Source organism: Mustela nivalis (assembly GCF_964662115.1).
Source record: "Mustela nivalis genome assembly, chromosome: 14".
Taxonomy (NCBI): Eukaryota; Metazoa; Chordata; class Mammalia; order Carnivora; family Mustelidae; genus Mustela; species Mustela nivalis.
The window spans coordinates 59574882-59589424 of NC_139033.1; the positions used below are offsets into that span (position 1 = coordinate 59574882).

At 37.3% G+C, this 14543-nt stretch overlaps 1 protein-coding gene across 2 annotated transcripts in view; it reads left to right on the forward strand.

Annotated features, from left to right (window-relative positions):
• The window catches only part of DSC3 (desmocollin 3), a 50385-nt gene extending 37347 nt beyond the window's left edge, over positions 1-13038 (forward strand). Inside the window, exons 14-17 of one of the 2 annotated variants that reach the window (XM_082698876.1) lie at positions 1323-1444; positions 6547-6804; positions 8692-8734; positions 8815-8895. In XM_082698876.1, the coding sequence (XP_082555002.1) occupies positions 1323-1444; positions 6547-6804; positions 8692-8718 (407 nt within the window). In that variant the 3' untranslated portion in view covers positions 8719-8734; positions 8815-8895. Of the gene's footprint in view, positions 1-1322; positions 1445-6546; positions 6805-8691; positions 8735-8814 lie in introns of both variants that reach the window. The other variant, XM_082698875.1, reaches the window with a different exon arrangement.
• The last annotated feature ends 1505 nt before the right edge of the window (positions 13039-14543 follow it).

Genomic DNA, 14543 nt, shown 5'->3' on the forward strand with positions numbered 1-14543 from the left:
CTCCCCACTGAGCAGAGATTCCTGATGCGGGGCTCTATCCCAGGACCCCGGGATCATGACCTGAGCTGAAAGCAGAAGCTTTAACCCGCTGAGCCACCCAGGCGTTCCCCGCCCTTTTTTTTTGTCTGAAAATGTTCCTTTTCTAGTTAAAAAATATATATATATATTTGTTTATTTATTTTTAATTATGCTAAGTTAGCCAACATACAAGGTTATCTTTGATGATTTTTGGAAAGGTGAGAGTCAGCCAAGTACAGTACCTGGGGGAAAAGTTTTCAGTCAAGGGGAAAGTCAGCTTAAAGGACCTTAGGTAAGAGGGTGCCTGGAGAAGTCAAGGCATGGCAGGGACACCCGTGTGGCTGGAGTGGAGTGCATTGAGAGAGTGGGATTGGACATGGAACCAGAAAGGTAACAAGGGGCCACATAGAGTGGGCGGGCGTTGGCACTCTTTTTCTATAAAGGGCGAGAGTTAGTATGTATTTTACATTTTGCAGGCCATGTGGTTTCACTTAGAACCAATGAAATCTGCCCTTCTAGTAGGAAAGCCACCATAGAACATTTTTCAGTGATGGGCATGACTGGGTTCCAATAGAACTTTATTTATGGACGCTAACATTTGAATTTCATATAATTTTCACATGCAATAAACTTCTTTTAATTTTTAAAAATTATTTAGAAACCATAGCTCATGGGCCATACAAAAACAATGCAGTGGACTGGATTTGGGGCTGCAGTTTGGTCACCCTTGATTAGAGGGGCTTGTAGAACATAGTAAGAATTGTCATTATTACAGCTAATTTTATTATCACATATTTCAACCTCCCGCAGGTATGATGTAGAATGAAAATTCTGAATACAGAATTTTCAAATACAAAATAGTTTTATTTAACACAAAATACAGAATAGTTTTATTTAAGGTACTTGGAGATAAATCTGTTCTGTTGAGAAAAGTCTGTCGTGTTTTCATATAGGTAAACCATTCTTTTGGGAATCAGTAAATCTCCTTAAAGTCTCTGTCTTAAATAAACATCATTGAATTTTTTGAAAATGTATTACTTAACTCAAAATTGTATATACTTTAACATCATAGAGACAATTCAAACTCTTAAAAGGAGCTATAATCAAAATATGCATATAATTAATTCCAATTTTAAAGTCTAAGCTAAATCATGGCCTATTAATTTAGGAAAGCCAAGGTAACTCAAGGTACCGTGCTTGGTGGCCTTGTGTTCCTCCCATGTACCTGAGGTAATAAAAAACAAAAGATGAGTATTTTATTCTATATATGTTAAACTTTTTTTTTTTTTTTTTTTTTAATGCAGCTGTATTGCTAACTTTGGTATGTGGAGTTGTTGGTGCAAAAAAAAAAAAAGGTTTTCCTGAAGATTTAGCACAGCAAAACTTGATTATATCAAACACAGAAGCACCTGGAGATGATAAGGTGGTAAGTAATTTTTTAAAATGACTGTTTATCTGAGTATCTCCCATGATTTCTTTTACTGATTCTCATGAAGTCATTTTGTAATTTAGGAGTTAAAATTTGTATTTTTAGTTTGGTCAGCTTTCATAGGCAGAAGTATTTTATCTGTCAATATTCAAATATTTATGTAGGTGGCATTTATTGAACTTTTAAAATCAGATGTGTTGTTTTAATTATCATTCTTCCACTCTCTAGTGTTATGATATGAAACTTTCTCTTTGATGTTGTGAAATTATTATAATAGCAGTGTGTCAGCCGCTCTCTTCAGTGTACATTTCCAGATACTACTTGTTTATCTGACTCTTTGACCACTTATCATAGGAAAAAAAAAAACCTTATTAAAAGTTTTCAAGATAAACTATGAACATATCAAAGAGATACATATATTTTTAGAAAGTGTGGGGGAGGACAGATGAGTCAGTCAGAAGAGAGTTTCCACTCTCTTTCCTTATGTGTTTCTTGAGACCGCTGAGGTGTGTTAGTACTGGGCTTCTTGTTTTGGGGGATGTGTATTTAAAAAGTTCTTACAGGTCATGTTCTTCCCTCAAAATGATTTCAAAGTATTTATGAGAAATTGGATCTACTTTTATGGGAAAAATAAGTAGGAACATGCCAGTATGCCATTAGCACCAATGTGATAGTCACTGTTGTTCAAAGATACTTACGGTACGTAAACTTACGGTACGTAAGTGCGTTCCTGATGTCTGGATGAACTGGAAAGGCTTAGTGAAAGAGGTACACATTCCCCGCTACTTTAAAGAATAAGAAGGGTGAGAGAGTGGAGAGATGGTGGGACTAGCTAAGGAGGTGGAAAACAGCCTTAAGGACAAAAAAGGAGATGGCAAAATTTGGAGATTATTCCACAAATAGTAAAAAAATTGATTTGAAATGGAAGAAATGATGTTTCACAATAGAAGCTTGACATTAAGTCAGGCTTTTGTGGGGAGAGGGTGTAAGAGAGGAGTAGGACATGGGACCCTCGTATGCCATATTAAGGATTTGGGATTTATTCTCTTGGTCAGGAAGAGCCAATGAAGGCTTTTCTGCATAGAAGGGCATAAAGGGAGCAGCGTGATGCTGAGTGAGTAGGGTGGTCAGTGAAAGAGGAAGATGTAGGGGACAGGGAAGATAAAGGATTAGAATCTCAGTGGTTGAAGCAGTGGGTAACTCTGATAATAGTCATTGGAAATAGGGATAATAAATATTTCAAATGCATAAATGATAAGCTTGTTAGCTTTTGAGTAACAAAATAAAAATGAAGTCAAAGTGACAGAGGCCATAACTAAGGACAATGACTTTATATCAAGCCTTTTCTGTATCTTGGTGTGAAGGGATCTAGAAAGAATTCTTTTTTTTTTAAATTTAATTTTATTTTTTCAGTGTTCCAAGATTCATTGTTTATGCACCTCACGCAATGCTCCATGCAAGACATGCCCTCCTTAATACTCACCACCAGGCTCACCTAGCCCCCCACCCCTATCCCCTCCAAAACCCTCAGTTTGTTTCTCAGAGTCCACAGTCTCTCAGTTCATCTCTCCCTCCAATTTAGCCCAATTCACTTTTCCTTTCCTTCTGCTAATGTCCTCCATGTTATTCCTTATGTTCCACAAGTAACTAAAACCATATGATAATTAACTTTCTCTGCTTGACTTATTTCACTCAGCATAATCTCCTCCAGTCCCGTTCATGTTGATACAAAAGTTGGGTATTCATTCTTTCTGGTGGCTGCGTAATATTCCACTGTATATATGTACCAACTTTTCTTTATCCGTTCATCTGTTGAAGAGCATCTTGGTTCTTTCCACAGTTTGGTGATTGAAGGCATCTTTTGTATTGACTTTATCTCTTTAACCACTTCCCACCATCAGGGAGAATCATTGCCCACCTCTGCCTCATAGGCCTACATATGGAACCCTGTAATTATTTCTCCATTCAGAAAACACATTTAGTCCCTTAACAGTCCTTGACTCATAGTAAGTTCTTATTTTATATCGAAGGAAATTACTGAGATGTTCATAATATTTGTTCTTGGCTATTTGATGCCAGAGCTGTAGCATTAATGGGCCTCTCCACCATAATGTACTCATCTGTATTGTTACCTGTTCTCTGTTAGGAACACTTATCAAAAGGACTCAGAATTATCAGTTTAATTTTAGGTATATTTTTATAAAAGGTAAGAACATTTCTTAGTGGATGTGTAAGCTCATTTTAGTACAATGAGTCCAGGTGATGATGACTTTGATTCTGGAGCTAAATTTAAGTCAGAGACATTTAGGTGGGGTTCGGAGCCGGTTGAAAAGTCAGGACCAGAGAAGTTAAATCTGCAAATCATTGACATGGAAAAGGAGTCGTTGATACCTTGTGAGAATGAGCTTTGGGCAAACACGTGGAGATGGTCAGGAAGGAACAGAGAATAGAAGAATGTGAAACAGGGCACTGTGGGCTGAGTCTTGGTTTTGGTTAAGCTTCAATTTTCTTCGTATTAGCTTGCATGACCTCTGAAAATGTGTTTATAATGATAAAAATTATACCATCAACGATATTTGATAATGAGAGTTTTTTATTTTGTTTTTTAATGAAATTTCACTGTAGCAGCAACCTAAGCAAAAAATATAGGGTAGCAGTGCCACCAAATGGCTGCTTCTCAGTTCTCTTTTCTGGTATAATTTTCCCAGGCAGTGAGATACCATGTATGACATTTATAGATACGTTTCAGATTCTGAAATATCCAAAACTCCAAATCATCTGAACTTGAAAATCTTCTGGTTTAGTTAGAGACTCTGCATATTAAATAGAAGAAAAACAAGTTGGTAACAAGATGGCACAATGGAGCCTGATTCTAATGGAGGTCTCGCCTGACAGTCGCAGTTCATAATTAGAACTGACACGCTTGAGTTTACTGCTCTAACTTAACGTCTCACCGGCAGCCTAGAGTTCCATATGAGGTTCCCGCATTAAGTCGATGCTTAGTCAAATCTTTTTTTATCTTCAAACACTCCCTCAACTGTCCTCCTCTAGTTCCTTGCTTATCTCTTTTTCTTTGAAACTGGGCTTGAGAGATTTATACTTGATTTCTCTATGATATTACTTTCTGTTTATTCAGCACTTCTTGGAAATTCTTTTGACAAAGATCACCAATGGCCACTTTTTTAGCATGAACCTCATCGGTGGATTATTGTATTCGAACTGGTTCTTAAACCACTTTGATGTTTTCTCCTTCCCATAATCCTCTCTGTGTGGCTTCAGAGTTGTGCCTCTTGGATTCCTCTATGCTCCAGAAGCTATTTCGTATCATTTCTGTCCTCTGATTCCCTTAACCACCCTGTAAAACGTGTTTTGTTTTGTTTTGTTTTCCTTGTGGTTCTATTCTTAGCCTTCTTTTTGTTTAGTCTACCATTTTCTCTGGGTGTTAGAGTTGATTCCCGTGGCTTCAGCTACCTCCTGTGTGGTGGTGACGTCTGAAATTATGGCTCCAGCTCGACTCCCCAACCTGAACTCCAGCCCCACGTATGCATATACTCATTTTGGACATCCATGGGTTTCTCAAATATACCATGTCCAAAATGGAACTGTTCACCCTCCTCTCACCCACAAGTGTGTCCTTCATTCCTGCTTAAGTGAATTATACCATTTGTCTACTTGCACAAGCAGAGCACGGAGGAATAATTCCTGACTCTTCCCTTTGCTGTTTCATCCATCTGACCATCAGTAAACTTTGTATGGAGTCCAACCACTTTGAATCATCATTGCTTCTCCTATGGCCAACGTTTTTTTTTTTTTTTTTTTTAATTAAATTTTTTATTTTTTATAAACATATTTTTATCCCCAGGGGTACAGGTCTGTGAATCACCAGGTTTACACACTTCACAGCACTCACCAAAGCACATACCCTCCCCAATGTCCATAATCCCACCCCGTTCTCCCAAACCCCCTCCCCCCAGCAACCCTCAGTTTGTTTTGTGAGATTAAGAGTCACTTATGGTTTGTCTCCCTCCCAATCCCATCTTGTTTCATTTATTCTTCTCCTACCCACTTAAGCCCCCATGTCGCATCACCACTTCCTCATATCAGGGAGATCATATGATAGTTGTCTTTCTCTGCTTGACTTATTTCGCTAAGCATGATACGCTCTAGTTCCATCCATGTTGTCGCAAATGGCAAGATTTCATTTCTTTTGATGGCTGCATAGTATTCCATTGTGTATATATACCACATCTTCTTGATCCATTCATCTGTTGATGGACATCTACGTTCTTTCCATAGTTTGGCTATTGTGGACATTGCTGCTATAAACATTCGGGTGCACGTGCCCCCTTTTGGATCACTACGTTTGTATCTTTAGGGTAAATACCCAATAGTATGGCCAACGTTTTTATCATGTTTCACCTAGAACGATCAGTGACTTCTCTGATATCCATGACACTCAACTTGTCTTCTCATTTGTCTTTTACATTTTTGCTTAGAATGGTTTTTAAAAAATACATCTCTTTCCTGTTATTAAAACCCTTCTTGGAGTCCCCATCCTCTTCTTGATTGTTCAAATTTTTTAGCATGGCATATGGATCTTCATGTTCTCTGGCCTTTTGTAACCCCCTCCCCGCTACTCCCTCTCTCACTTTGAACTCTTTGTGGGAGCCATTCTCAGCAGGTTGAAAGTTTAGGACCCTTTGTGTGTAAACCTTCCTGCAGATAGTGCTTTCTTCTTCACATTTTTCAAGTAGGAGTCCCTCAGTACAGTGTTTTCTAGTCTGTTCCACTTACTCTGTCTGGGCTTGGATTTTAATGCTTTTTCCTATAGCATTCTATATTCACCTATGTATACATTCTTAGAGTAATTACCTATTTTTCTGCCTCATTGGAATAAGAGCTTCTTGGAGCCACTGAGGGATAATGTCCCTCTTTGCATCTCTACACTGGGCAGAGAATTTGAAAATTTAAGTGTCCGTGAATGAATGGATGAATCAATGAAAGGTTAAATAAACGTTCTCTCTCCCTTGTCTTCTTATGACTTTACTTGGAGTCTGTTTCCTTTCAATACAAATGGTCTTTTTAAAATTTTATTTCAGTGTTCTGGCAATGGCTTTATGACCCAGACAGTCAACAGCTCTGGCCAAGGCTTTTGCGGTACCATGGGATCAGGAGTGAAAAACGGAGGCCAGGAGACCATTGAAATGGTGAAAGGTGGACACCAGACCCTGGATTCGTGCCGGGGCACTGGGCACCATCACACCCTGGATTCCTGCCGGGGAGGACCGGTGGAGGTGGACAACTGCCGATATACCTACTCCGAGTGGCATAATTTCACTCAGCCCCGTCTTGGTGAAGTGAGTTTCCCTGAGTGTTTTGCCTCTGCATTTAAATGCCCAAGTGTAGAACAATAGGAAATTGCAGTTAACACGGACTTTCAGGAGCTGCTTTTCCATATTTTTCAATGTATCCTTTCTTTTTCATTCTCTGGTCATTCCCTGCACTCCCCCCAACCCCCACTCCATGCCCTTTGATTTTGTTACATTCTTTAACATAAAAGGTTTTATTCCATCTGTCCTATTTCTTTTAGTTTCTAAAATCTTGTGAGAACTCGAAGTTTTTAAAAACATAACCCTATTAAAGTTACACACCATTTTTAGATGTCGTTTACCTCATCAACTAGTTTAATGTAGAAGAATGTGAAAAAACATCTCATTCCCTACAGTCACAAAACTCCCCAATCCCATCCGCGTGTCTCTCTGAAAACAAAACATCTGTACACAATTCTAGAGTGAACATTCCCTAATAGGAGCTACAGGAACTCTGCATAATGTAAGAAGTACCATTCAAATCCAAAGTGTTTTTATTCAGGGCAAAGCAAGGATAATCAAAGAAAAGAGGGATTAAATCATGGATTTTGGATTTTCAGTCCGGGCAGCATGTCAGAAGCCCCTGGGGAGCTTTGAAATTATGCTAATACCTGTGCTCTACCTGGAAGGATTTGGATATAACTGGTTTGGCTTATTATTCTTATTATTACTTTTAAATCCCCTCAGGTGATTCACATGTTCCACCTGGGTAGAGAAGCACTGGATTCAGTATTCTATCTGGGACTAAGTTGTCTGTTTATCAGTGTGTACGGGTACTGTTGTAACCCCTCTTCAGTGGACCAGAAGCCCTCATCCTTTAATGGGACTGCAGATAGACACCAGTCCGTGACACGGCTGCAGCCGATCACATGTCCAGAGCGTATTTTGTTTCCCCATCAAATTAAAGTATTCATCTTTGTTCTGTTTCTAGACAGTCAGCATGCATGTATGATCAGGTTGGAAAGGAGTGGAGCTTAAGAGGCATTCTTAGGGGTGTGTACTAATGTGTGCCTCGGGTAATGGAGTCTGAGGCTGAAATGATCCCGAAGAAAGACACCTGGTAACATAAGTCAAAGAAGGACGCCATGGGTCGGAGAGGGAATGGGACCCCCGGGGAGGAGGGAGGAGGCACAGGAGTTCCGACGGGCTGGCAGCCAGGCCGGTAACAGACGGTGAGGCTGGATGCTCAGATGGGGCTGAATTTTGGGCGTTCCATTCCAAAGGCCTGGTTTCTGCAATGAGGGTGATGGTGATTATTTTTAATTTCGCTAAAATGCTGGGTGCATCTCTATTTTGTCACATTTTGGCTCTCTTGGAAACTTGATTCTGAAGCCAATGTGGTAATTCTTGCTTACTTTATAACTGTATGTTATCGTGGTTTCAGTTCATGTTTATTGGATATTTACTACTTGCTTGGAAAAAATAAGAGCATATTTGGTGCATTATTTTTTCATCATTATCGTGAGATAGTCACTGTGTATATTCCCATTTTAGACATAAGAAGAGTTAGAAGTGAGACTTGAAGATGCTTAGTAACCTGCCCAAAGTCATAGACATTGTTGGTAAAGCCAGAGCTTTGACTCAAAATCAGGACTATTTGAATATTCAGTATCAAATTCTTAACCTCCATACATACTGTCACCATTTTGTGGACTAGCCTGACCTCTAGATATAAACTTTAGGGTTAAGCATTTAATGATAATTTAAATGTGCTTAAATATGACATTGGTATATATATATATGTATACATATATATATATATATATACATATATATATAATTTTTTATTTTGTATGGATTACTAGAAATGTAAGATATACTGACTTTGTGGTACGGTTATGCTATCGACCAATCATGTGCATTTTTTGTATGTAGGACTCCATTAGAGGACACACTGGTTAAAAATTAAACCTAAAAGGTAAATAAAAAATAAATTTTATGTTTGTATGTGTAAGAGTGTTTAAAACAATAATAGAATCCTTTTTTTTTATTTTACAGAAATTGCATCTGTGTAACCAGAATGAAGATCACGTGCCATCTCAAGATTACGTCCTTACATACAACTACGAAGGAAGAGGATCTCCAGCTGGTTCTGTAGGTTGCTGCAGCGAAAAACAGGAAGAAGATGGCCTTGACTTTTTAAATAATTTGGGAGCCAAATTTACTACATTAGCAGAGACGTGCACAAAGGGATAATGTTAAAGTGTTACAATTAGACATGTATTTGCCAGATATCCTGGAGGTTTCCAAAAGGAAAGAGATATTGTAATGTTCAATTTCAATTTCTAATACATATATGGATATATATTAGACTTTTAATTTCTAATATATATAAAGCTAGAAATATATAGATATTTTTAATATAGCTATACATTAGAAAAACTATGTAATTTTTCTAAATTTTGAATTGTACTATTTACCAATTTGTATTTTTATAACAATTTGTTGCTTCTGTTTTCCAAGGAGTTTGAAATGTTAAAGTGCATTTTGTCTTCTTTACTGCCAGGTAAAGAGACAGCTAGAAAATCTTATATGGTATCATTGGAATTAAGGTCTATAAAGAACCTGCAGTGAATGTGTTGAGTTAGTATTAGTCCAATGATAGCTAAGCAGTACTTGATTGGATATAGAATAGCTATTTGGACTAGAAATTCTGTTCTTGTTCCAGATTTAAATTTAAGTGGAATAGGATTATATCAAACATTGTGTTAAATTATATTGCATTTTTTAGTTCTTCAAAAAATCAGTACCACTGAGCTGGTAGCTCCAAAGACTACTAGAATTTCATTTTCCTTCTAGTTAGCATTTAGATCACGAAGAGCAGTTCTATCCACTTGATTGCCCTAATAAGCTCTTAAAAAATACATAGCTATGGTGTTAAACTACACCAGGGAAGTGTAGACCAAAAAATTGTGTTGTTTTTTTGCTTTTGAATGTGTGCTTTATGGTTTGCAAAAGGATTATTATGAGGAATATATCTGAGTTTCCTTATTTTCAAGAAATAACTATATTCACTATACAGAGAATTATTGTCAGCATTTTAATGAAAAATGCCAAAGATCTATTGAGATTGTAATCACAGGTCTTGACATCTTCTTCCCTGAGATTCAGGACTACTATTGATAACTTGTAGTAATGAAAATTATGCTGAGGAAAGAGTTACTTTTCTTGTTTTTAATATTGTACTTGCATATTTTTATTTGCAGGTTTAGCACATATTGAATTTTATTTTCTCTCAATAGCAATTATTTGCAATTACAATATGTTATCCTTAGGTGGATTGTGTCATGCCCCATATTCTGAAGAAACAGACCCCATCAGAGTTCGGAGATGAGTGCATTTCTATTCACTACCATTTTCACACAAATTCCTCCTTATTAATGTAGATAAATATTTTAAAATACTGTAAAGAATCAAAAGAACCCCTTGGTGCAATTTAATATCTTCCATAATGTTGCTTAAAGTATAATGGGTCTCAAATTTGTTCAGCGATACGGTCCTTGGAAGAACTTGCAAAATATCCCAAAGCAATGGTGTTTAAACTTAAAATAATTAATACCTAATTTTATGATGAATCTAATATCACATTATTATATACTCACTTCAAGCGTTAGCTTAAAAATAGACAAGAAATATGAAGCATCACCAATTGAAGAAAATTTTGGAAGATAAGACAAAATTACTTAAAAATTTTGCAGCTTTTTGGGACTTACCCCTCCACCAAGCCCCCGAAACTCTTTATTTGACTTTGAGTCAGAATTTGTGACCTAGCCCATGTAGTGGCAAAGTTCAGTATGAATATAGGCTTACCTGACTTTCTCTTTCTCTATACAGAGACAGAGAGGGAGAAGAGACAGACAGTGGTATCTCCCACTTTTCAAAATTTTGTGTTTCACGAAAGACCTGCATTAATACCTGTTTTTACTAACTTAAAGATGTCTGAAGAAAATTTTTGCTTATGTGAAAAAAGATAAAAAGTGAAAATAGCATTTACCAGTTGTCCTGCAGTGAGCCCTTACAGAGGCAACACTTCCCCCCCACCCAGGGCAGCGGGACCCCACCAACCCCCACCTTCCCAACTGTCCTCTGCTTCTCCACATCCAGCTGACAGAGCTCTGAATTGGTGCCTGTGAGGATCTATGTTTTATTTCCATTTATTTTGTGTATCCCTCAGTAAGATATGTCTTAAGGTACCAGAAAAGCCAAAGGGAAGTTAATTTTGGGGTCTGGAAACACACAGAAATTTTCCATGTAAATGAATGGTAATTGCTTCTTTGCTTCATGCCATTTCAGCTTCCAGAAATTTTCATAGGAATGCTATAAGGGTAAACACACACACACACACACACACACACACACACACACAATGTAAATATATACTTATATAAAACTATTACTCAATGCCATGTATAAAATAAAATGAAAACCAAAGGGGAAGATGGTAACATAAGGTTGGGTATGTCCAAAATGGGAGTCCAGGGTTTTAGAAAGAGAGAGCCTCTCATACTTAGGTCTTCTGTGCTGCAGAGCTGTGCACATCAGGAAATAGTTCATGTACATTCATGTAATTTTTTTAAAACTGTAGACAGCTAATTAAACATCACTGGTTTCAGTCGAAAGGAGAGAGGAAACTAGGTGGAACAGTAGCTATGCTTCGCAGATTGACTCTGCAAGCACAAATTAGGAGCAAACTGGGAAGGCTGTTACAGCTAGGGCTGCCTGACTCCCGGTGGCAGGGTTCCAGAGATGAAATGCTTTTCTTGGAGCTAACACTGAAATCTTCTTAAAACCCAATTCTGGTAAAAAGGATTCTATCACCATTTTCTTTTTCTCTCCTATCTACTGACATTTTAAAAATTTAGAGCTGGATAACCATATTCTGTTGGACAGATTTGAGGGGATAAAAGAAGCTGGCATGGGAGCACAAATCTTGCTGAAGGGACTGAGTGGGAGCATGACCATCCTAAGGCCCATCGTCACATGCTGGGTTCTAATTTGAGCCTGGAAATGATAAAATACCACTTCCCCATTCACTGCCTGGTTTCCACTGGCATTGGTGTGATTCAAAGAAATCCAGCTCTCTTATCAGTCCCCTTTAATCTCTCTCCCAATATTGTCGATAACACTTAGGTGGCCAAATGCTCCAGGCTGTCAATCACCTTTTAATATGAACTAGTTTTTATGCGATTGCCTTCTTACAGGGATTTTTTTCATGTAACAGAAGAAATAGAAATTTTGAATACAGTAAAGAAAAAGACCGAGAAGTCATTTGGAAACACGGGGGACTTAGGGAGAATGCAGGCCCAATGGGTATTTGGACAGTTAGCAACATGAAAATCCAGGCAAGGAGAGAAGCCAACAAAGGGACAGGAGTGGTAGTAAATATTATTTGCTACTTAAATTTTCCTAGGCCAGGCCCTCCCTTTTTCTTCTTTTTAGGCCAGTGGAGGCTCCCATTTGATTTGGGTGAACTATCACCTCCCCTTTCTTCCTGCCTCACCTTATTTGGAGTGTGGAATCAAGGGAAGAGCTGACTGCGTGGTGTGTCCACAGGCATTTACAGGATGGGCCTGAACTGGCTGTGTGGAACAAACACGGCATTCATGGGGAATGCTTGCTCCCTTACGGAGCCCTCCGGGCATTGAGATAGAAGGTTCAATTAGGTGTGTGTCTGCATTATTTACTTGGTGCCACATTTCCCATTTTCTAATTTTTCTCTGAAATGTAGATTTTGAGACTTAGGCCTTTCAAAGGGTACTTTTCCTTTTAAAGTCTTCTTATGTTTAATGTAAACATTTATAACGTGGTATTCATCTTTCCTTATATGTATGAGGGGGAAATTATGCTATTTCAATGTGAAAATTGCTCTCATTTTTTTCCAGTAAATATTCTTGAATTTTTAATGTAAATGTACAGATTGTTTTTTCATATTTTTATAAGGAAGCAGTGAACTCTCTAAAATGCAGTGAGGTTGGGGTTGCAGCATTTTTAACAAAACTTTAAGTCTGCTATTAAAAGAAGTTACTTCGCTTTTACAGAAACAAGGCAGGTTAAAATAAGCAACAATTGGATGTGTAAAGTAATAGTTGCAGATACAGGTTGTAATAAAACTGTTAACTTGTCATCGTGTCTTTACTATATTTAGAGATTAAATGGTTCCAAGATGATGATGTTATAAAATTGTGCTTAAGGCTGGCATGAAAATAGATCCTTGATAATGTCTTCATTGTATTCCTGGAGAATTTTTTATTTTATTTTATTTTATCTTTAAAATATTTTATTTATTTATTTGACAGAGACACAGCAAGAGAGGGAACATAAGCGGGGGGAAGGGAGAGGGAGAAGCAGTCTTTCTACTGAGCAGGGAGACTAATGCGGGTTTGATCCCAGGATCCTGAGATCATGGCTTGAGCTGAAGGCAGACACTTAACCAACTGAGCCATCCAGGCACCCCTCCTGGGGAATATTTTAGAGAATCGGTCATTACCAGGCTGTCAAGATCATACATATTAAACTGTTTGGGGGGAAATCATAGTTTGGGGGCACATCTTTACAAATGATATCCAGATAGATATCATCAGTATCTAATGGATATTAATATTAATATTAATGGATATCTAATGGATAGATATCATAGTATCTTTCCATCTATCAGACTGTCATTGGGTAAGAAGTATTGGAAGGTAGTGGTAACTGTATAGTGTTCCAGAAATAAAATACTATTATAGCATTCTGTAGTCAGTGTAGTCAAGTGGAAACATTATGAGTTCAAGAAAAAAAAAAAAGCAAGAGATATTCCAATCTTTGTTCTGTCACTTACAGAATATGTGACCTTCAAGCTTTGTTCACAACTAAATTATGGTGCTGTTTATTTCATGGCGAATTTTTCCCCGTGTGTATGTGTGTGTGTGTGTGTGTGCGCGCGTGCGTGCTTTCCCACAAAGGTAAAGCTGACCATTTCAAAAATGTGCAAGTTGTATCAAAAGTTTAAATTATAGTGTAACTGGACAATACTTTCAATTTCAGGAAATTTTATTGTTATTATTATTTTTATTTCTAAATATTTGTCTTTAAAAATGTTCATTGAATTTTTGTTTCTGATATCAAAACATTCAGTGAATTCCAAGCATACAGCAGAATTGACTCAGTGAAATACTGATTCACAGAGGTTGAGAAGGGACATGTCTGTTCTAGAGTTAGACTGTTCATGTGTGAATCCTCGCTCTGCCACTCACTATCTCTGTAGCATTAGAGATGCTACTTATTCCCTTTCTTAGTCTGAGTTTTCTCATCTTTAAAAGCAAAATGACAATACCAAACTCAAGGGGTTGCTGACATGACTATATGAGTTACTATGTTTATAGCATGTAGAACACTGCCTGTGATAGGGAAAGATATATAAAGGTCAGGTATATAGGCAATAAAATTATGTAGTTGCATATACTATAATATCTAATCTTTTTTTAGGGAAGAATGTATATATATATATATATACACATATATATATATACACATATATATATATATGAATATATATATATATTCTGAACAGATTCTTTACTGACAGTGGAATTATGGTGGATTTGTATTTTGTGTTCGTTTTCTACAACAAACATATTTAATTCTTTTTAAAGGGTTAATCCTAGCTCTACAGTTTCTTTAAGGCTTTTGTATTAGGATTAGAATTGGCTATAAGGACAGAAAATAAAATGGCAGTGACTTAAACA